The 22,999-nt window shown below is 29.4% G+C and overlaps 3 protein-coding genes across 11 annotated transcripts in view; 1 reads left to right on the top strand and 2 right to left on the bottom strand.

Moving 5' to 3' along the window:
• LOC109595958 (syntaxin-1A) overlaps positions 1-12,985 on the bottom strand; it is a 40,301-nt gene extending 27,316 nt beyond the window's left edge. For all 9 annotated transcript variants that reach the window (XR_002191340.2, XR_007548186.1, XR_007548185.1 and 6 more), the window contains exons 1-3: positions 12,755-12,985; positions 11,348-11,437; positions 8,993-9,092 (exon numbers count right to left, since the gene is read on the bottom strand). Coding sequence is in view for 5 of the 9 variants with exons in the window: in XM_020011397.2 (XP_019866956.1) it covers positions 8,993-9,092; positions 11,348-11,437; positions 12,755-12,787 (223 nt within the window). In the remaining 4 variants the exon portion in view is untranslated. The remainder of the gene's footprint in view (positions 1-8,992; positions 9,093-11,347; positions 11,438-12,754) is intronic.
• Positions 12,986-13,150: 165 nt separating this feature from the next.
• On the top strand, positions 13,151-14,787 carry LOC109595959 (GTP-binding nuclear protein Ran). Its single transcript, XM_020011401.2, has 3 exons — positions 13,151-13,278; positions 13,498-13,937; positions 14,159-14,787. The coding sequence occupies exons 2-3, from the start codon at positions 13,506-13,508 to the stop codon at positions 14,372-14,374; spliced, it is 648 nt and encodes a 215-aa protein (XP_019866960.1). The 5' UTR covers positions 13,151-13,278; positions 13,498-13,505; the 3' UTR covers positions 14,375-14,787.
• Positions 14,788-15,516: 729 nt separating this feature from the next.
• On the bottom strand, positions 15,517-17,409 carry LOC109595950 (elongation factor Tu, mitochondrial). The gene is made up of 4 exons (XM_020011388.2): positions 17,252-17,409; positions 16,210-17,193; positions 15,953-16,154; positions 15,517-15,898 (listed from the first exon to the last, which is right to left on the bottom strand). The coding sequence occupies exons 1-4, from the start codon at positions 17,286-17,288 to the stop codon at positions 15,712-15,714; spliced, it is 1,410 nt and encodes a 469-aa protein (XP_019866947.1). The 5' UTR covers positions 17,289-17,409; the 3' UTR covers positions 15,517-15,711.
• Positions 17,410-22,999: the final 5,590 nt, after the last annotated feature.

Below are 22,999 nucleotides of genomic sequence, written 5' to 3'. Positions count from 1 at the left end.
AGGTATTAATAGAACTCTTATCGGATTTGCGCGAAAGATTTTTATATTCCATGTAACAGGAACGATCGCTTGAAACCTAATCAACTTTTCTTAATGGCTATAATATTAATAATCTTTTTAATCACCATAAAATCAACCATTATTAATAAAGCTAGACATAACAGAAAAAGATATGAACCGTGATTGCGACTCATAACTGGGCGAAAGGCATTAACGGTTTCGCCGGCAACGGAATAAATTTTAAATAAGCTACATGCAAACGTGGAAAGTTTGCGTCGGGCACAAAAGACTCAATTTATTAAAACACGGTCGATTAATTATTCCGCGCGGTTCGACTAATTTATCCGTTCGAAAGGACGGCCGCTTTGTAAATGTTACTCCGTTCTGTCTGATTTAATAAGGGTTGTCGGAATCGAATCAACCGGTTCGATTTGCAGTGCATCCGCCATAATTTTAAAAGTCAAACGAACCTTTTTTATTTAATTTATTTTTATGGAATAAAGAGAATTCCTGTTATAAAATAATTGAACATTTAACTTTTACCATTAATTTAAAAGTTTTCCAGTTGATTGATTAAACAAACTAATAAATCATTATACAAAACATACATATAATAAAAATATCTTATTTATAATACTATTGATTGATTTTAATATAACTGGTTTAAAATTAATTTTTATTAAACAAAATAATTTTTTCTCATATTGCAATCAAAAATTCAACTTTTATGATTTTTAAATAAAGTTGATAAAGTTTATAACAAGGTAAAAAATCTTATTACAAAACTTATTATAATAAAATAATACAACATAATATTAATATAACGATATTTAAACTGTGGCAGCCACCAAAATTTTAACTACACTGTTTTAGTGTTCATAGTAATTAATTTACAGAGAAAAGATGTTCTTTATAATTCAACAGAAAATTTTATGATCTATTTAAAAGTTTCTAACTGCTAAATTATTAAATAAAGTAAAAAAAGTCTTATTACAATAATAATAAAATTATCTTCTTTTAACAATATTAGAAAAAAGAATTAAGAAAACTGTCCCATACAACAAACTTTTAACTTGAATTTTGATTGATATACATCAATTTTAACTGAATAATAAATTTTATTGAAAACCAGATCAAGTTGATAAATTATAAAACAAAATAAATCTTAATAAATACATTATAATAAAAATATATACGCAAAATTATCGGGATAATAATTTAAACGCCAAAACTTTAAGTAAATTAAGTTTTAATTTTTTTACCACAACAGATTTTTTCTTAATAATATAAATAAATAAATCAAAAAACCTTGTTATAAAACGTATTAAAAAGTAGCTTGTTTATAACATCATTGGAAATTAAGAAACCTGTCCCATTCAAAAAAATTTGTTTTAGTTTATCAGTTTTATTTTTTTTTTATATATAAAAAACAATTTCTTTATAACCAATACAATAAAAAATTACTTTTGTGCTCTATGCAAAAGTTTTGAAGTTGATAAATTATTAAACAAGGTAAGAATCTCATTATAAGATACGTTTCAATAAAAACACATAGAAAAATAAATACACGCACTACATCCCTTGGTAGATTGGTGATTTATTTGGAATAAAAAAAAGTATAAAATAGAAAATTTCTAAATAAAAAAAATATAAACTAGGAAATTTCTTGTATAATGCATATATATATATATATATATATATATATATATATATATATATATATATATAACTAATAAAATGGTTTTTATGTTGATTTATTAAACAAGTTAAAAACTGTAACTACACTGATGTGTTTTAGTGTTCATAATAATTTATTTTTATAGAAAAGATGTTCCTTATAATTCAATAGAAAAATTTTATTTTTGTGATTCATTTAAAAGTTTTTGGCTGTTAAATTATTAAATAAAGTAAAAAAATCTTATTACAAAACGTATAATAATAAAATTATCTTCTTATAATATTATTAGAAAAAAGAAATAAGAAAATTGTTTCACACAATAAACTTTTAACTTTCTTTTGACTGATATACATCAATTTTAACTGAATAATAAATTTTATTAAAAACCAGATCAAGTTGTTAAATTATAAAACAAGATAAATCTTAAAATTAAAAAAATTATATGTATAATTTAAATGCATCCACCAAAAATTCAAAAGTTTTGAAGTTGATAAATTATTAAACAAGGTAAGAACCTAATTATAAGATATATTTCAATAAAAATACATAGCAAAATAAATAAAAAAAACACTGCATCCAATGATTGATTGGTGATTTATTTGGAATAAAAAAATATAAAAAAGGAAATTTCTTGTATAATGCAAAAAAAAAAAAAATAATTTTATTATTGAATTAATTTTTTATGTTGATGATTTATTAAACAAGTGAAAAACTTTTATTACACAACCTGTTATATTAAGAATATCTTCTTTATTTATATTATAGGTAAACGGAAATTAAGAGAACACAATCGCATTCACCAAATATCTAACAATCACTTAATTTTAACTGATTTGATATTTATTCTTATGAAATAAAAAGAATTTCTGAAAGAGTAGAATTTAAAATTATAAATATTTTAAAAGTTTTCAAACTGATAAAATATTAAAAAAAACTGTCGCATCAACAAAGAATAATTATATAACACAAAAAAAGTGAAATTTCAAATCGATACCACTCTCAAACGTTTATCGGTGGTTAGCATTAAAAACGAACAAAATGCGTGACTCAACTGATTATAAGTTGATCCGATAAGCCGATTTGTTTTTCGGTCATATCGTTTTATTTACTATATTAATTTATACGTGCTCGTTTTTATACATAAATATATTACATTACGATTGTGACATGATAAAGTTTAAATTAAACGACATGTGTTTTAGGATTAATTGAACTTCGTCACGTTTCTTACCAAAAATCTATTTAAGTTCTTAAATATATAAAAAAAATATTTTTGTTGTAGCTTTATTAGAGGTACTTCCAGAAATTTTCAGAAACCTAAATAATTTGTGTTTGATAAAATAATTAATATAATTTATGATATATCAAATTATTCTTGCCTATGAAAGATATAATGAATACTATTATCATTATTATTATATTACCTTATCCACCGATGTGTTTGAAAATGTAATTAAGTTGCATTTTTTGCGTGAGTGTATGTGAACATAAATGATTTATACGGTATATAAAATTATTTCATAGGCAAAGGCTAAAAAACTTCTATTCAAAGAAACAAACTTGAAAAGATAAAGCGTTTTACACAAAAAAAATCATTCTAGATAAAGTCTCAGATAAAAGAAAAATTTTTCGACACACAATCCTCAAATGTGAAAGAATATTTTTTGTTTGTTGTTATGTTTCAACTGAAAAAGCAAATATTTAAGAGTATGTTAACTACTCATCTTAAAAGGACAGAATTTTACACAAAAAAAATCGTACGAGATAAAGTTTTAGATAAAAGTATTATTTTACGACACTTTAACGTTGATTTACATGACAAACATTAGCTTAACAAATCGGGCGAAATTAGCGAATAACCTAAAAATAGCCAGTTCAAACAATGTACGAGTTTGTCCAGGTGAGTTTTCGTGTTGCAATTAATCCCGCTTCGTACGGGCAGCCTTGACCCGATCCGTCGACATTCGCATTCGCAAAAACTTCCAATGAACAAAAGTTATTGCTGAAAAAACTAATCATTAACGACATCGCGTCGTAGAAACAGAAGGAAATATCTGAAGACTCTTCACAAGATCCTCATTTTATTATTAAACGTTCCTTGTTTTGAAGTTTAATGGAAACAGATGAGACTCAATCACATGCTTCCAATTAAGGTTAATTAAGTGATTATACATGTGCAAATTTTTTAAAGATAACAAGTATCATAAAAGTGATTAAGTAAACTTATTTTTATAAATATCGTACCCATGTAACAAATGTAAAAGTAATTATTTGATGTTTTGAAGGAAATAAACATGACAATTGTATGATTTTTTTAGGTGAGAAAAGCTGCACCCCGCACTTCGCCAAAACGGTATAACAATTACATGGGAATTTCGGGCTCATTATGGGCTAATTTCGGCCCAAAAGTAAAAATTTTGGGCTCGAAAAATAACCGCTTTTTTCTAATTTTAAAGTGCGGGGTGTAGCTTTACGGTAAAGCTACACCCCGCACTGAGTTTCAAATTTCAGTACCAAGAACACTTCGGAATCGACAGAATTAACCGTGTAATGTCAATGAGAAAAGTGCAAGTACGTAGAAATCCTAAAATTTCAAAAATCACCCATTATTTTTTGAGCTACATTTTTTTTCTTTTGACCATTCGTGAGCCCATAAAGAGCCCGAAATTCCTGCATATAAATTTTTTTGATTCGATAACCCCACCCCTTGAAACTCAGCGCGGAGTCTAATTTTACGGTAAAGCTGCACCCCGCACATTAAAAATAAAAAAAAAAACGGTTATTTTTCGAGCCCAAAATTTTTTCTTTTGGGCCGAAATTAATCCTTAAAGAGCCCGTAATTTCAGTACCAAAAACACTTCGGAATCGACAGAATTAACCGTGTAATGTCAATGAGAAAAGTGCAAGTACGTAGAAATCTTAAAATTTTAAAAATCACCTATTATTTTTTGAGCTACATTTTTTTTCTTTTGATCATTCGTGAGCCCGTAAAGAGCCCGAAATTCCTGCATGCAAATTTTTTTGATTCGATAGCCCCAGCCTTTGAAACTCAGTGCGGGGTGTAGCTTTACGGTAAAGCTACACCCCGCACTTTAAAATTAAAAAAAAGGGGTTATTTTTCGAGCCCAAAATTTTTACTTTTGGGCCGAAATTAGTCCATAATGAGCCCGAAATTCCCATGTAATTGTTATACCGTTTTGGCGAAGTGCGGGGTGCAGCTTTTCTCACCTGATTTTTTTTGTATTAACTAGAAAATTAAATAAATAAAATTCATTTCTTTTATTTGCCATTATTTATTAAGATTTCCTACGTCACTTTTGTTCCATTTTGTTTTTCTGTTTCTCTTTGTAAATATAGTTAGCTTGTTTAGGAATGAAACGGGAAATAAAATTGGGGAGCTTATAAATGCTTGTGAAAGTTATAAATATCGTGTTAAACATTACAGATGAGAATTGGCTAATTCTTCCTTCATTTAGTCTAATGGCAATAGAAGGGAATTGTATTATCAAACCTAATCCATATATTATGAGAATTAATTATTATTGAATCAATCGTAGCGAGTAGACTGGTTTTAACGGCTTAAGATCTCTAGCAAAAAAGTTATTTCTGGTAACCCAATACACGTACCCAAATTCTTTCTCTCTCTCTCTATGAATAACATTTATTATATTGTTTAATTAGACATGTTACTCGTGAAAATCTCTCTAAATACTAAATTATACATAAAACGTTCAATTAACACAATGATAAATGTGTGACTCATATTTTGTATCAAGTAATTAAGCGGGATGCTTTTATCAAATGCCTCCCACTCGAAACGCGATAAAATTCAAGAGCCGATTGGAAAAATTAATTTTGTGCAAAAAATTTCGACTTGTGCTTGTTTATTGTGGTACTGTCGTCGAATGAATGAATAATTTATCATCCGATAACGTTAAAAAATTTAACAATTTTTTAAGATAAAAACCTGGATTGAAACATTGTGTATTTCGCAAAATAAATTTAAATGTTGAAAGTCATAACAGAAATGCATTTGACATTAAGAACTGCATTCGCAGGGTTAATTTATCGAAATACCATACTCGAATTCAGCCCCAAGAAAATCGTTGAGACCGATCGAGCGTGGGGAAAACGAAATTCGTCGCGGAAACTCAAGTCGCATGTGTGTGTGTTAAATTTGGCGTAAAAGCGATATCAAAAGGCGATAAATTCGTCGAAATCCCTTTTCGCAATTCAAATCAAGGGGGTTGTGAACAAATTAAAGCACGTTTGAACGATTTTAACTAGTTTCACAACGGGTAATTCCTTGTGCAAGTTACAAAACTGACTTGTACGGGGTCCGACAAACACATCGGCGTCAGTACTTGCATCCAAAAACTCCATCATCGGCGGGATGAAAAAATTCAATGATTATGAATCCTGTCGCCGTGAAGTTGGCCCAATCATTCAAAGCATGAAATTTGTGAATTTATTTAATGATAAACAAGTATTTTATTTAAATATGCGATTGTTCATTTATCTGCAGGTTATTAGAGTATTACTCAAACATTTTCATGAATATCATGAAGAGAAAGCTTTTCTATATTACATGTAAAATATGTGAATGATTTTTATTTTATTGTTCTTTTATTATATATTTATTATACGTAATATACTTTCTATTTTTCTTCTTTATCAATATTTACCCTTCAATTTTTTATTAATTAAATAAAATTCCAGACATTATTTTATGGTGCACCGATATTTCGGTTTTCTAAAAACGTTTTTGTGTTGTATGTTTTTGTATATGTTTGTGTTATCAGTTAACATCATTGGCAATATACTCGTCTACGATCCAGGACATGACAAAATCAAATTGAGTGTTTTTTAATGGAACGCTGATGCATTTTGTTCGCCATATGCTGTATAAGGTACCATTTTTATAGTGAGTGTTTCTATAAAATATTCGAAATACTGATAATGAATAATATGTTGTCATTTTAAGCATTACATTACCTTTTTAAGCACTTCGTAAATAATAAACAACAATAACATCTTTCAAATGTAAAATTTAATACTACCCTAAGTTAAAGAATATTAAATAAAGGACATATTTCGTAAAACTACCCTTTACCATATGAAACCTATGAATTATTATTTTTAATGAAAAAGATGGAAGACATCTCATTTGAAAATAATTCTTATTCTCTGTTCAATGCTATTTTGATGGCCCATATAATATGCTCCATTTTATGTATGACTTTTACTTTTCATTTATTACTAAAACAAAGTAATTAATTAAAAAAAAAGCTTTAACATGTATAAAATTTATTGTATTGTTTTTTACAAATTTAAATTGATTTTGATGCATACTAAGATATACAGCTCCAGTCAAATTCTGGATTATGGTTTCAGTGGCTGTCTAGAAATAGATGTGCGTTTACATTGTACTAATATAGCATATTTATCTATTTTCAGTTCCAAAAAAGGACATTAATCTAAACTTGATTAATACAGACATCTATTATTTGATGCAAAATTTTTTGGTTATAGAAGGGGAAACATATGCTCCTCCAAATATTTGATGACAGCCAGCTGACACTTCTCAATCCAAAGCAACTTCAACGGTAGGTTGTTCTCTTTGACCTTAGTTATTCCTTTTTCCTAGATATACTTCCAGTGTTTTGAAATAATTTAAATAGTTGAATATTTTCTACATATGGGGTTATCAGGATAATGATTATCTGCTTCATGAAAATTACCATGGACATCTGCATAAATAATTCTTCAAATTTTTTTTCTACTACTTATTCTATTTTGGGTAGCAAATCAGTGATGAGTAGAAGAAAAGATTACCACCCATTTCTTTTAAGGGAGAGTTTCCTCCCCAATCTGAATAAACGTGGTATTGTTTACTCTTCAGCGGTCTCGGACGCAAGAGATGATTTTACTTGTTTTAAAAGTAAAATATCTTATGATCTAAATTAATCTATTAGTTTGTAGAACACTACTGTAACCTTTAAAAAACAATATCAACTTTGATTTATTATGAAAATTTAATGTTTTTTTGTTAATTAAAATATTCATTAATTTTAGTACAACCGAAATAATATTAACAAAATACTATTAAGAGCATTATACGAATTGAAAATGAACAAACATTTTTAAAAAATAAAAACAGTTTTATTATTTATTCATTATTCTATTAAATACGTTTAAAATTCAAAACTGCAGAACATTTTTTTTTTTCATTGAAATTAATTAAGTTATTTAACATATATATTTATAAAAATGTGTGTGCATAATATTGATATCAAATATATACATATTTATTTTACCAAACTAACTATAACTATTGTACAATTTTTGCACAATTTCGATTACCCTCAATACCTGTTTACTAAGTTCCATTTTTATGAAACTTAGCGATAGGGGGTTACATAAAATTTTGTTTGCCATGGTAACGCCATTCTGAAGCTGATAATACATCAACAATAGAAAAGTTTATTAAATGTCACCATTGAGAGGGGACTTTTTGCGGTCTCTCTGTATAAAGTAAGCCGTGCCTTAAATTTTTATTAATCTACACCATTGATCGAGGCCCAGTTTTTCAGTTGTGCAAAAAAAACTTCCGCGTGCAAAATTGATAAAAGTAATAAACGGGCGGTGGAAAAACGTCGAGGGCGACGCGAAAAAATAAATAGCCGCCGATAACAATCTGTCATCGATCGTCGTGACGGCGTCACGCGACCTCACTCAAATTAAAAACGAAAACGATCAAACAAGCACGCGGAAAAAAAGGTGAAAGTATAGTCTCGGGACTTCCGCACAAAGCCAAACCAGTATTCTAAATATTTAAATACTAGAATATTATAAAACACAATCCACCATGATCTAGTGGTGGAAACTAGCACATTTTCCAGTGCAAAAAAATGCAATTTCCCCGTTGAAAATTTAATGATCGAGCAGACAAAAGTCTGTGTGCGATGAGATCATCGGTTACCGGAACGCGTGGGCGCGTGTGTTGTGACTTTTCCAGACCGTCATAATGAAAATCCGGTTCCTGGATGTCTGGAACGCGAGTCGGAACGATTCTTCGTCTCGCCATCTTTTATGTTATTGGAATGCACGCCAAGTTTCCTAATAAATATCATTAATCAAAATATTTTTAGACAAAAACATTAAACAATTGATCAAAAATATTTTTATCGTACTATTCTTGATATTAATTCTAAATACTTCAATTCTACGACAACGAATCTAAAATTTCCATCGTTTTTTGTTAAATTTTCGTGTTCTTTAGGGTTAAAGGTAAAAATAAATAATTCTACTCACTCTCATCGCTTTGGGGAGCCGACAAAATGGCGCTATGTTTCTTTTTCACCTCTTCCACATTCGCCTGGATTTTGTCTATCATGTCTCGTATCTCCTCCACCTAAAACAACGAAAAATATAAGTAAATTTTGCTCTTATTAGTTCTTGTATTCTTCAATAATATTTATTTACTGTACTTTAAACAATAGTGCAATTGTACTTTATAATCTTTACAATAGGATTTGTGTCAAGTTTTATAGTCTTCAAACATTATATACACGAGTAAATTGATATAAATTTGGACACGGTCGAAAAAATAATAAAATCAATAAGGAGAATACCTATAAATAACCAGGACGTGAATTATTAAATGCGACAGTTTTGATAATCCAAATTGCCAATCGAAAAATTACTTATTGGCTACGATGATTTCATTAATAATTCACCAGTGTTTACAAGGAAAAGAAATTCATTGACCGCTTTTCATTATTAAGAAAATTATTAAATTAACAATGTAGCTTTTAATTGTTCATTTAATGATATTGTACATATGACATAGTTTTTTAAGTGAAAGTTAAAGTAAATATACAATTTTAGTTATATTCTTAAAACATTAGAGATTAGAGAAAATATAAATATTCGTTGAAAAACATAAAAAAAAATTGTAAATCCTAGTTAAATTCGTAAAACATTATTAATAGATATATAAGTGAAATTGTTTTATTTATTTCATGAATGTATTTGTTAATGTTTATTTAAAAAAATTGTACAAATTGGTATACATAGGGTTTTCCAAAAATAAGGTAAATTATTAATGAAGACGATTCTTTATTTTTAGAAAAACCCAAAATTTTATGTATTTTAGACATTAGGTGTTTTCTTAAAATAAATCAAAGACTCATCCCGTTTAATATTTTACCTCACTTTTAAAACACCCTCTATAAATGTAGATAATTAACATAACGTACATTTTTTACAATTTTAGTCATATTGGTAAAACTTCATTAAAATATATAGTCGATATTAAAAGAAATATTAAATAAATTATTAATATAATAACTATAAAATATTAATTTGATGGAATAGTACACCCTTTAACTTAGATAAATTACTGGAAATAAATGTGAACAAAGACGTATATGTACAATTTTGATTATTCGCAAAATATTATTTACTTATTGTTATCAATAATTCATCAGTACTTATAAAAAGTGAATTCATTAAATTCTCGAGGTTCTTAGAATTATTAGACTAATAATGTATCACTTACTTATTAATTTAACGAGATTTTGCAAATTACTTGACATAGTTTTTTTTTAATAAAATTACTAGCAAATATACAAATTTAGTTACGTCTTAAAATATTAAAATAAAGAAAAACTGATTTACTTAATTACAATTTTATCAATTATTCACCAGTGCTTATAAAAAACAATACTTATAAAAACAATAAGAGTTGTTAGGATAGGATGGGAGAATTATTAAACTAACAATATATTGGACATTGTGCAAAAATTTCATTAGGTAAGTTACTATAAATAAATCTGAACTATGACACAATTTTTATAAGTGAAAGTTATAAATAAATGTTGTAGTAAAACATTATTATTAAAAAATTTTAAGAAAAAATATATACTTTTACTTTTTATTGGCTATGAATTCATCAATAATTCAACAGTTTTCAAAGAAAACGAAATCATACACTCCTGGTCAAAATTAGGGTAATTATTAAATTGTTATCGTATCTAATAATTGTTAATTTAACATCATTAACCTCAAGTGTCTAATCACAGAAAATATGAATGACCATTAAAAAATTGAAACAATATAGAAGAAATCACAAAACTAAATATAGACTAATTTTAACAATAAATGCAATACAGAGAGAAATTACGATCACAAAACATTTTAAAGGAAAAAAAAAGAAAAGACCATAATGTTAATAAGAAAAAACGACTCATCGAAATTAATTTTTTCATTTTGTTTTCCATCATTTCGAATGAATAATTCAAAGTGGAGTTTTTCAATTAGTCCCGAGAGCGAGTGAGGGAAATTCATCGGACGCGTTTTGCATGCGAATTGCGTACGTCTTAATTCCGAAGCGGTCTTCAGGGATTCCGATCTTGATTTCTCTCAGTTTAATCCACGGAAAAGTCTCTTTTAATTATTAAGAAAATGCAATGGACAAATTGAAGTCGTGAATAAGTATTTAGATAAGCGATACATTCTTAAACTGATTGGAAATTGAGATAATACACATTAATCATTTATGATTAGTGTTATCTTTTATACAATATTATTATTAGGTATATCTGTTTTTATATTAAAATAAATTACATAGATTGATAAGTTTTCGTAATTTAATAAATTTGTTACCTCTTGGAAAAACGCATCCATGAAGCCGTCACGTCCTTCGACGTTGACGGCAACATCGTCCGGCCCGACATCGTCATCGTCACTCTGGGCCTGAAACAAAATTGGTAATATTAAAAATGTGCAACAAATTTTACAAATAAATGAATATGCAACAATTTTTCATAGTTTTTATATTGATTTTGACGTCAAAAATTCATTAACACAGTAATGTTTGTAAATAATGATCTATACAGTTATTCAATTTTGCTTTGTAAACGAAACAATATATTAAATCGATTTTTGATTAGATTTATATTAGTAAATATTTGCTAAAATATAATTAAAATAAGTCAGTGATGTCTGTTCACAATAACTGTTTAAATCTTAGCAATATTCTAAAATTATTTTGAAAATAATATTTTAAATTATTTCTATAATTTTAAAAAAATTCTTTTCTATTAAATTAATCTTAATACTAATGTTAATATGTTACAATTTACTTATTCAATTTTAAATATAACCACATTTTTACTTTTTATAACAGTTTAAGAACTAAACTTTAATATTTTTAAAATGAAAATCTTAAACTCAATTTTTACTTGTCTTTAAAACTAAATTAAAATTGAAGGGCAATAATATAAAAATTGATTAAATAAATAATTGTCAATAAATATCACAAAATTATAATTAAACATCTGAAATCGATATGAAAGCTAAATAAATTATTTCTAGAATTTACGATACTAATTAAGTATTAAAAAATAAATAATGATTCACAACCTAAACGAAATATTACAATTGTTAGTCACACTTAAAATTTACTGTATTATATTTCATACTAATTTATTTAAATAACTTAAAATTTTACGAATATTTAAGACACTTTTATTAAATTTATTTAAAATATAAATTCATTAAGTTTCAAAATTATAAAAGTTAAATCTTCATTGTAGACAAGTGACACATTTCCAAGTGTCAAATTGTCAAATGTACTCACTTGTATTTAATTTAAATAATCAATTATAACAACAGTCGTGCACTTATAACAAATGCAGTTCAACAAGTAACCAGTCAAATAGAACATTATTATGTTATTATTAACAAACGGTAAAACAGAATTTCAACATAAAACAATACTGTAAAAAAACAAAAATAAAGGAAAGTGGTAAGCCGAGATAAATAAACAGACTGTTTTATTTTGACACATTTCGATAACAGTTTCAATTAGTGTTGTCAAAAAGTCAGTGTCCCGTCCCATTAAAAATAGCATTATGAAAACGGAATCCCACGGAATCATTAGGTCATCGGGCGTGTGAACGTGTGTCACCGCTCATATGAATTATCGTGGCGAAAAACGTCCGCTAATATTGTTGGAATTCATCGAAACTAAAAATTCGGCAAGTCAAATTAAATAGAAAAAAGACCCACCGCAACGAGGGCCGCCAATCGATCCTTGGTCATTTTCGCCCTGTTTCGATCACACACCACTGAAAACTCGTGTTTTATAAAATAATCCCATTCAAGTCGGTTTAAAACACGAACAGCACTAAAAACTAGACCGAGGAACTCGAACACTTGGAACAGTACAGGAAAATCGATAGAAGGGCACTGCAGTGCCGTCAATTTAACGCGCCTGCGCGACTACGTCAGAACGATCGTGACGTCACATTACAATTTTTGAATTTTAACTAGGATTATTCAAATTCCTACGTAAGTTTATTAAATATTTTATAATAATTATGTTGTAAATGATTTTTGCTGCCGTTTCATGGGTTTCGTTCGAATAAACTGTGAGGAAAGTGTGAAAGTGGCGGGCGCGTTAGTACCTAACTTCGGTTCGGCCGCCAGGGTCGAGGGAACGCCATTGTGATCTCTAACGACTTGTCAAGTGTGTCGGAGTAATCGGTGATTTTCCGTTCCATCACAGTTACACCACCGTTTTACTTGCAAAGGTAAATATTATACATCGCTCTCGACATTGTTGCACCTTTATTTTTCTGATTCACCCAGAAATAATCTCATAATCGGCAAATGAAGTCGGTACGTCAGTGTCAAATTCCTGTGTAACGTTGTCCAGGGCGCCATTTCGCTTCAAAATCAAACGTACAAGAAACGTGCTCGTTCAGTTCTCGTCCAACCGTCTCGATCAGACCATCAAATTTCAATTTCAGACAGAACCATGGCTCAAGACCAAGAAATGCCATCATTCAAATGCGTGCTGGTAGGTGACGGCGGCACCGGCAAAACCACCTTCGTTAAGCGCCATTTGACCGGTGAATTCGAGAAAAAGTATGTGGCCACTTTGGGCGTCGAGGTGCACCCTCTCGTCTTTCATACAAATAGGGGCGCCATCAGATTCAACGTGTGGGACACAGCTGGACAAGAGAAGTTTGGGGGCCTCCGCGATGGTTACTACATCCAGGGGCAGTGTGCCATCATTATGTTCGATGTCACATCGAGGGTGACGTACAAGAACGTGCCGAACTGGCACAGGGATTTAGTCAGGGTCTGCGAAAACATTCCGATCGTACTTTGCGGCAACAAGGTCGATATCAAGGACAGAAAAGTTAAGGCCAAAAGCATCGTGTTCCACAGGAAGAAGAATCTCCAGGTATGTTGCAACCGTTTTTTTCTTTCCCGCCATTTTTTATTACCGCAAGATCTTGAGCTGTTTAGTGGTTTGTAACTAATCAGTGTGGTTTCCTTGCTATAACATATGCATTTGCTTTATTATTTGGGCCTGAATCTCAGTTTTAAGGTCCATCCATCAAGCTTGTGCAACAAAAAATACAAATCTCCATTGATCATTTCGCTAATTTATTGGTATTACAGTATTATGACATTTCTGCCAAGTCCAACTACAACTTTGAAAAACCATTCTTGTGGCTGGCAAGGAAGTTGATTGGAGATCCCAATTTGGAATTGGTGGCAGCTCCAGCTCTTGTACCCCCAGAAGTTCAAATGGATCCACACTGGCAACAACAAATTGAAAAGGATCTGAAGGAGGCCCAGGAAACAGCTTTGCCTGAAGATGATGAGGATTTATAAGACTGTGTCCAGTGCATTTAATTTATAGTTGTGTATGAACATGGTATAACAGTGGCTAAGAGTACATTTTTCTTGTTTAGGAATTTGTGTCTTGCATGTGAAATTTGATATTTTAAATTGTTTTGTATAATTAGACTCATCCATTATAATGTATTATAAATAAATTCAATGTTTACTAATAATTTATTTAAATCTGTTTCTGTTAATAAATAACTAATTTTATTAGTATTTTATAAGTTAGACTTGTGTAAAAACGGTTTTACCATCAACATTGAAAATTTAGCCACTGTATTTTAAGATAATTCTAGAAACTTTCCATAACACTATTTTTTTATTAAAACGCTTGGACAATGTTGCCAGATATGTTTAATAATGTTTTTTAAGTATCAATAAATAATATTTTCCAAATTGTCTACCATTGAATGAATATTTGAACTATTAATAAATCAAAACTTTCCATTAAAATGTTAAAACACAGGTGAGAACATTTTTGAACGACTGTTAATTATTTTAAATTAAAAACGTCAATATTATTCAATACTTAAATTAAATTTTAATATAAATAACAGGTTGGTTAATATTTAACATCAATAAAATCTGAGTGGAAAAACTAGATTATATATTGGGCAATAAAACATATTTGATAACATTTTTTTCATTAATAATTCAGAAATGGTCAATGCTTAGATTATTAAAATATTCTATATAATAAAATAAATATATGAAGTTTTTATAGTACTGAGTTGGACAAAAACAAAAGATTTGTTTATATTTATTTAAAATATCCATAAAAATTAAATGAAGAAACTCGAAAATTATTGGGTAAGTATTTTTATACTTAAAGCCTAAATTTCTAATTCAGTAATAGAATAGAATTGAAACATTGGTAACACTTTTTTCTATAAATCAAAAATCGTTAATGCTTAAATTATTGAAATATATTCAACAGTCAAATTAGTATAGGACACTAACTACATAAACATAATGTTTATGTTAAATAATTAAATATTTAAATAACATTCAAACTCGTATTTTTATTTTATTATTAATTTCTATAAAAATCTTTATTTAAATGAAAAATCGACACATTAAAAAATATACCTTTAAATAAATCGTAAAATGTCTAAATTAAAACACATATAACATCTTTCATTTATTTAATAAACCTCAACAAAAAAGGTAACATACAAAATCTTCACAATTCTTCCTGACTTTATGACTTACACTTTAAAGCTTATTTATTGAAACAGAATTGATATAATTCTGTTAGATCACTCACTTAACAAAAAGAATTACATAATCATCCATAAAAAACTAAATCTATAAATGCTTGTTATTTACTTGGCGCCTTGCGCTTTCTTTTCTCTAGCCTTTTTGCCTTCAGTCAAGGCTAATTTTTCGTCTTCAGTTAAAGCGGGAAGAACTTTCGTCACAACTCCAGTTCCCAGTGTTTGGGAGCCATCTCTTAATGTGAATCTTTGTCCCTGTTCCAAAACCATTGGTCTCATCATTCTTAAAATCAACCTAAAATAAATTTATTAAAAATGAAATACATTAACTTAGAATTAAAGAAATTACTTTGAATCTTCGCCTGGCATAACCATTTCTTTATCAGGAACAACTACTTGAACTGCACAATCCCATGTCCTACAGAACATTTGTAATTGAATAAAGGAAGTGAAAGGTTTTGATCTACCTCCCTCATCTTTACTCAAAATGTATACTTGGGTTTCAATGTTGTCATAACTTTTCACTGTTCCTGGTTTTGCCATAACCATTCCTAGTAAATAAGACAATTGAATTAAATCATAGTAGCAGTAATATTCAAAATATACCTCTTTTTATGTCATCCCTCTTGATACCTCTAACCAAAGCTCCCAATTGATCACCAGCCTGAGCCTCCTCCAAAATCTGGTGGAACATCTCAATTCCAGTCACAGTGCTCTTGATAACTTTATTGTACCCCACAAACTCACATTCCTGTCCCTTCTTTACAATTCCCCTCTCTAACCTTCCAGTGACTACAGTACCACGTCCAGGAATTGAATAGGTGTGCTCAACAGGCAACAAAAATGGTTTGTCTAATTCCCTTTCTGGAGTTGGAATGTATGTATCAACTTCCTTTAACAACCTTAAGATTGCTTCAGATCCAATTTCAGGATTTTTGTCCTCTAAGGCACACAATGCAGATCCAGCGATAATTGGGATGTTGTCACCATCGAAACCCATTTCTGTTAGTAATTCCCTAATTTCCATTTCTACAAGCTCAACCATCTCTTTATCAGCTGCGTCAACTTTGTTGATGAACACCACAATGTGTTTAACACCAATTTGCTTGGCAAGTAGTAAATGTTCTCTGGTTTGGGGCATGACACCATCAGTGGCAGCTACGACCATGATCGCACCATCCATTTGGGCAGCCCCTGTTATCATGTTCTTAATGTAATCCGCATGGCCAGGACAATCGGTGTGTCCATAATGTCTGTTTTCTGTCTGGTACTCAATATGAGCAACATTGATGGTGATACCTCGGGCCTTTTCCTCAGGTGCATTGTCAATATCCTGATATTTTTTAGCTTCGGCCAATTTCTGATCGGCCAAAACCTTGGTAATTGCGGCAGTTAAGGTTGTTTTGCCGTGATCTACGTGCCCGATGGTACCGACGTTACAGTGAGGTTTAGTACGTTCGAACACCTTTTTTTCGGCATAGAAACGTCGCTGGTTGTAACATGGGACAGCAGCTTGTATTAGTTTTGCGTAATTGCGACAGTTACGTACTGTTGTTTTGGATAATACAGATTTAAGGCTGCGGCCCACAGCTGAAAATGAAAGGTTAGGTTTTGGAACATTTTAGGCATATGTTAATAATTGTTTTACCTGGCGCTAATACTCTTGCGACAATTATTGAAGACATTTTAGTTTTTTAGTTTCTCGCACAAAAAAGTTTCGAGTTTAGAGTATTTTGTAAAAATCAGTTTCCGGCATGTGCCATTATCCAATCACCAGGTTGAGTTAAGTAAATACACAAATTTCCCCAAACTTTATGCGGCAAATTCGAATACTGTAAAAGGTTTTCATTAAATTAAAAAGTAAATAGATTATTAATATTATAAAAAAACCTATCATTAGTTATTTCACATTTTAATTTTTTTAAAGAAACAAAATTACTTTCACGTAGTATAGGCAACTAATGTTACACCAAGCACATTTTTTTCCCTGCAACAGACCTGGGTAGAATTCCGGACATGGGTTTCTTATTAAAAATTAATCATTGGGGTGATCTGAATCCACCTTTAAATATATTAATAGTGCTTTGAAAACAGTTTATATAAAATTTAAATGTTAATTATTATCATACATTAAAATTAATGACATAAAATATTAAATTATTATTATCCGATTTTATCTCATATAGCTTAAATATTAATATTTTATTATTACCAGAATCTTGACATTAAAAACTTATAAGGCAGTTACGCATTCCAAACCAATTTATTTTATTTCGTTTTCAGTATAATTTTATGCATGCTACGTTTTTTCCGCAAAAAGATAATTCCAACCAGATATACAGAACAAAACATTAATACCGGGGCGAATAAAACGTAACGTTTGTCTGCGCAGTAAAACTTTCATGGAACACGATAATCTCGATATTTCGTTGACCCTAATTGTTGTAGCCTCGATGTTAAAAATTTTTATTTGTATATTTTTATTTTGCGAATCTAGGTTTCGGACTGACAATAATGTTGCATTTCTTGTTTGTTAACTCGATTTTCTATTTTACTTCCCCAGAAAAACACTTAACAGGTACATATAGATTAGATTGTAACTGTACAAGGCAACATTTTAACGCATCTGCCATTTTAATTTCGTTTTTATTGTACTGGTTTTATACCATGTTGGAAAATTATAGTTTTATTAAATCTATCATTAATTTTCTTATCAATAATTCTAATAAAACCCACTGATCCGATTCCAGATTTGTATTATTTCTGATAAATATACAATACATTAATTACGAGATTGTACTAAGAATGTGGTGGTCCAATTTCTGTTTACTAAGGATCACATTCACTGTACCACCGAATAATGGGGGCGGTTAATTTTTAGTGATAATTCTAATTTTAATTTGTTTGAAAATGACAGTCCTGCTTATATTTGAATCCACTCTGAAAGATGGTGGTAGTTTCTTTACTTTTAATATAAGCTTTTTCTCTTCATCATATAGTAAAAAAGACCCACGAACTGAATTATGTACTGTGAATTAGAAATCAAGAATTTGAATCAATTCATTGAAGAAACCTCGGTCGTTAAAAAATCAAGCTCAACATGGTTTATAATCCCAAAGACAAATTCAAAATTGTTCTGTTTTTTATTTTATGGTGTCTCATTTTCGATCTAGAATTAATTCCATGATTGTGAGCTTGGTGAATGGGGGTTTGTTCAACCACAGCCATGAAAAAACTCTGCTTTCTACTAAGAATGTGGAGGTCCAATTTCTGTTTACTAAGGATCATATTCACTGTACCACCGAATAATGGGGGCGGTTATTTTTTTGTGATAATTCTAATTTTAATTTGTTTGAAAATGACAGTCCTGCTTATATTTTAATTCACTCTGAAAGATGGTGGTAGTTTCTATACTTTTAATGTAAGCACTTTCCCTTCATCATATAAAAAGACGCACAAACTGAATTATGTACAGTGAATTAGATTAAAAATTTGAATCAATGCTCTGAAGAAATCTCGACCGTTAAAAAATGAGGTTCAACATGGTTTATGATCCCAAAGACAAATTGAATTGAATTTGTTTTGGCCGTTACAATTCCAGAGGTCAACCCTGTAGACAATGTGAAGTCACGTTAATAACTAAATTTGAAAAACATTATACAGATTCATATCTAGCATTCTGTTTAAAGTCGAATACGCAAGTTCTTGACAAACCCAGTTAGTTTTGTTGTTATTTTTAGTTTGGGTTGCTTTTAGTTTTTTATAAAAAACATTCCAAAATGTTTCGCAATGGACTTATACTCTTTTTCTCAGTCTACATATAATGTACAAAATGTTTCTCTACTTATCCGAACAGTTTAAACAACATACTCACTCAAGATCATTAAAAAATATATGATAAATCGACTACTTATGCAACAGAGAGAATATGGATATTTAACGGATAAGTTGCAAAACACCCTGTACAGAAGTTTAAAAAGAACGGTATGCTAACATTGGATTCGGCGGGCCAAAGGTTGCATTTAAATCAATAGGACCAATTTCGAACAACTTTTATAGATGGATTTAATTATTTTTACCTTGTTTCTTGTTGCCCTATTACAATTTTTTTATATGGGCTTCTTATATAACAGTGAGTATGTGGTTAAAATTTTTCGGATAAGTTATGAAACACCTTGTATATTGGAAAAGTATATTACTTATCAAAATAAACATTTTGAAATCAATATTATTATTATTATGTATCATAATAAAGTTTTTATTTTAATGCAAAGAAGTCTATTGTATATGTCTGATAAAAGGAGTTTTATTTTCATTTTCAAAAAAAAATACGATTAAACAATTCCAAAATAGCTTTATCTACATTTTCATACATAGGTTTTCTCATACGTAGCTTAGTAGCGAAATATAAGCATTACCATTGTATGGGTTGTCTTTAAGACATTTAATAGGAAAAACCCTTAGTAAAATGTATTTCCATTTAGAATTTAAGATGATGTAATCATATAAACATCATAAAATAAAATGTAGAAGTTGCCTGCATTATTTTAATCAATCGATAATTGGTCAGTTGAATTTTCAAGTAAAAATTACACACAATTTTTACCCTGAATGCCATTGCCAACTAATTTGCTTAGAGTTATCAATAGTTCTACTTATATAAGTTTGACTGTGTTTGTTTTTAAAATATATTAACAAGGCTTTAAAAGCTGCTTCTTTTATCAATTTTTTGCATATAAAATTCTAATAATTCTAAAATAAATTAAAATTTTTAAAATGATCTATTATAAGAATTAAAAAAATTATTAAACTATGAAAATAATATTAAAATTATAAAAATCAAAATAAGTGTACACATAAATATAAAATTTTTCAATGAAACATATTTAAAACTACTACAATATTAATATAATATAATTGACTAGACGATTATTGATGGACTGATAATAAAAACTATAAAAAAATTAACACACACTTATTTCGCTACAAGTTGAGAGATTAACTGACATTATTTTGTATTATAATTTTTTAAATTGAAAATAAAAACTAATAAATTTAAAATAAGAATATAAATTGTTTTATTTGATTTTTTCTCCGTTATAGTACAAAATGTACAAAAATCAGTATTACAATTTTTAGTAAAATGACTATATTTATCAAATTTCTGAGACTAAAGTATACATACAGTACGAGTTTAATCCATTTGACCCTGAAAGAGACATCATGTACAATAGAGACAATGTGTCTCCCACTATGGGAGAGACTACTGTCTCTGTCCTGCATGATGTCTTTCTCTAAATTCAGATGGGTCAAACGCTTTTCCTACTGTATAAAGTTGCAGGAGTCAAGTTGTCTTTAAACCTCCCTTCAATCATTAAGTTTTGGAAGATTTTTTGTTCGTTTGCTTTGATTCTTAAGATAAAAGACAAAATAATATTTTTACAAGCGATTTCTCATAGTTAACAAACTACTATAGATATGAATGAAATCTCCCATAATTAAAAAAAATAAAGCAAATTTCCGAAAAAGTACTGTATTTATAAATAATTTGCATTTGTTGGTATTTTAATTTCAAACCAATAACTCAAAAAATCAATAAATGCTCATGAAATGTCTCAAAATCAGTAAATTACTGTAATCGAAATTGCAATTTATTTTAAATAGACTTCTTGTATGTTTATTTAAAATATTTATATCCAATTTAGAAAAATTTATGTAGCATTGCATAGATTAATTAGTTTTTAATTAAATTAGTTTTTAAAATACAGAATTAATCAACATTAAAAACAACATAAAATAATTATGGCCACATTTATTACTGTATGTTAAATATAGCTATTGGATCCAAAAATATGAAAATAAAAATACTCCAGATAAGAAAAAGAAGTGGAGAAGACAAATAAATTTTAAAAGTGTCAGTTGCGTTGAAGGCTTCTTATTTTTTATATCTCTTTTATAAGGGACCCAAAGTAATATTTACAGACACTGACACCTCAATAAAAGTGAAACGGCCCCACCGTGATTTCACAGTGAAATTCAGGTGGATCCACATTACACCACAGTTGTGTTGAGGGTGATATCGGGGGTTGGTTTAAGAGTATTGTGCGACGGTAAATTATCGATTCGTCCGGCATCGAATTGGCGGCGTGTGCGGACGAATAAGCGGAGATGAGACGTCGCGATGCACCCGTAAGGAAAAATGACACAACAAATAAATGAAGACGGACGCGCCGTCTTCCTGTCGCACGGCAACCAAACATCTCAGACCGAGAAAAAAAACATCGTGTCGAATCGATATCTATCACCGGCGATTTTTTGATAATAAATATTTGATTTGTACTTAGCATTTTTAAACGTTTTCGGGAAATAAGTAGCTGGAACGTGGAAGTCATTATTAATAAATTTGCATGGGCAAGCATGGAGTGGGTCCTGAATAATTTATCAATTCCTCCGTTTTACGTTTGAGCACTCCCCTCATTGGTATTTGGCTAAGGAAAACCGTCTGGTTCTCACAGTTTTTTTGATTTTTTCGGTGCGTCTTCCCGGACGATTTAATATTCCGTGCGCACAAAAATCAGTTACAGTAATTCCGTAACTGTTTTCTAGTGTGTATGATGCTCATACTATGCTAATAAATTACGCTATATCGACAAGAATGTTACTACGATTTGAATAATTGATGTTGATTTTATGCTGGGGCCGTTGAGAAATTCACACAACTTAGATTTCAGCGGTGGACTCAGAACGAAACTTTCTGATCTGTGTTAAAGATATACGATTTATTTATTTGTTATCATTCATGGGATATGCATTTCTTTCGGAACGTGGAATATTATAACACTTTTCTGCTAGTTTATTGTTTTAGGACAGTTATTTTTGTTTTAAATTTAAAGCATAAATTAGAAAAATCTGAAAATCTTGTTCCACAATCTGCTCCATTATACGGACAGATGGAAAATACGATAGTAAAATCAAATATCCAGTTTTTGTGGTCGTTATACCATGCAATAATGATTTAATTCATCGTAATGATAGTGGTTTTGCATCTCGGTTTGAATATCGGATTAGTGTCGTTTTATTCTTCGTGCACGAATTAGAGAAAGTGATTTACTTATTTCCGTGCCACAAACTTAATTGAAGCAAATTCAATTAAGATCGCAGTCCATTAATAAATTTCTTAATTAACAGCCCGATTGTGGAGCGAACACATGTTTTCGAAAAAAGACAATAGTGTCAAGTGCAGCACGGGGTTGAAATACTCGGTTAGTGGCACAGAGATTTAGAGATTAAACAATTAAAAGGGAGAGCTAAAACCATCGATTTACGATTATCGTTTTTCACTTCGTTAATCACAATTTGAACACAATTCTAAAATGTGAGGGGAAAATTCTAAATC

Source organism: Aethina tumida, chromosome 5 (assembly GCF_024364675.1).
Source record: "Aethina tumida isolate Nest 87 chromosome 5, icAetTumi1.1, whole genome shotgun sequence".
NCBI classification, from domain to species: domain Eukaryota; kingdom Metazoa; phylum Arthropoda; class Insecta; order Coleoptera; family Nitidulidae; genus Aethina; species Aethina tumida.
This window is presented reverse-complemented; position numbering and strand designations above follow the sequence as displayed.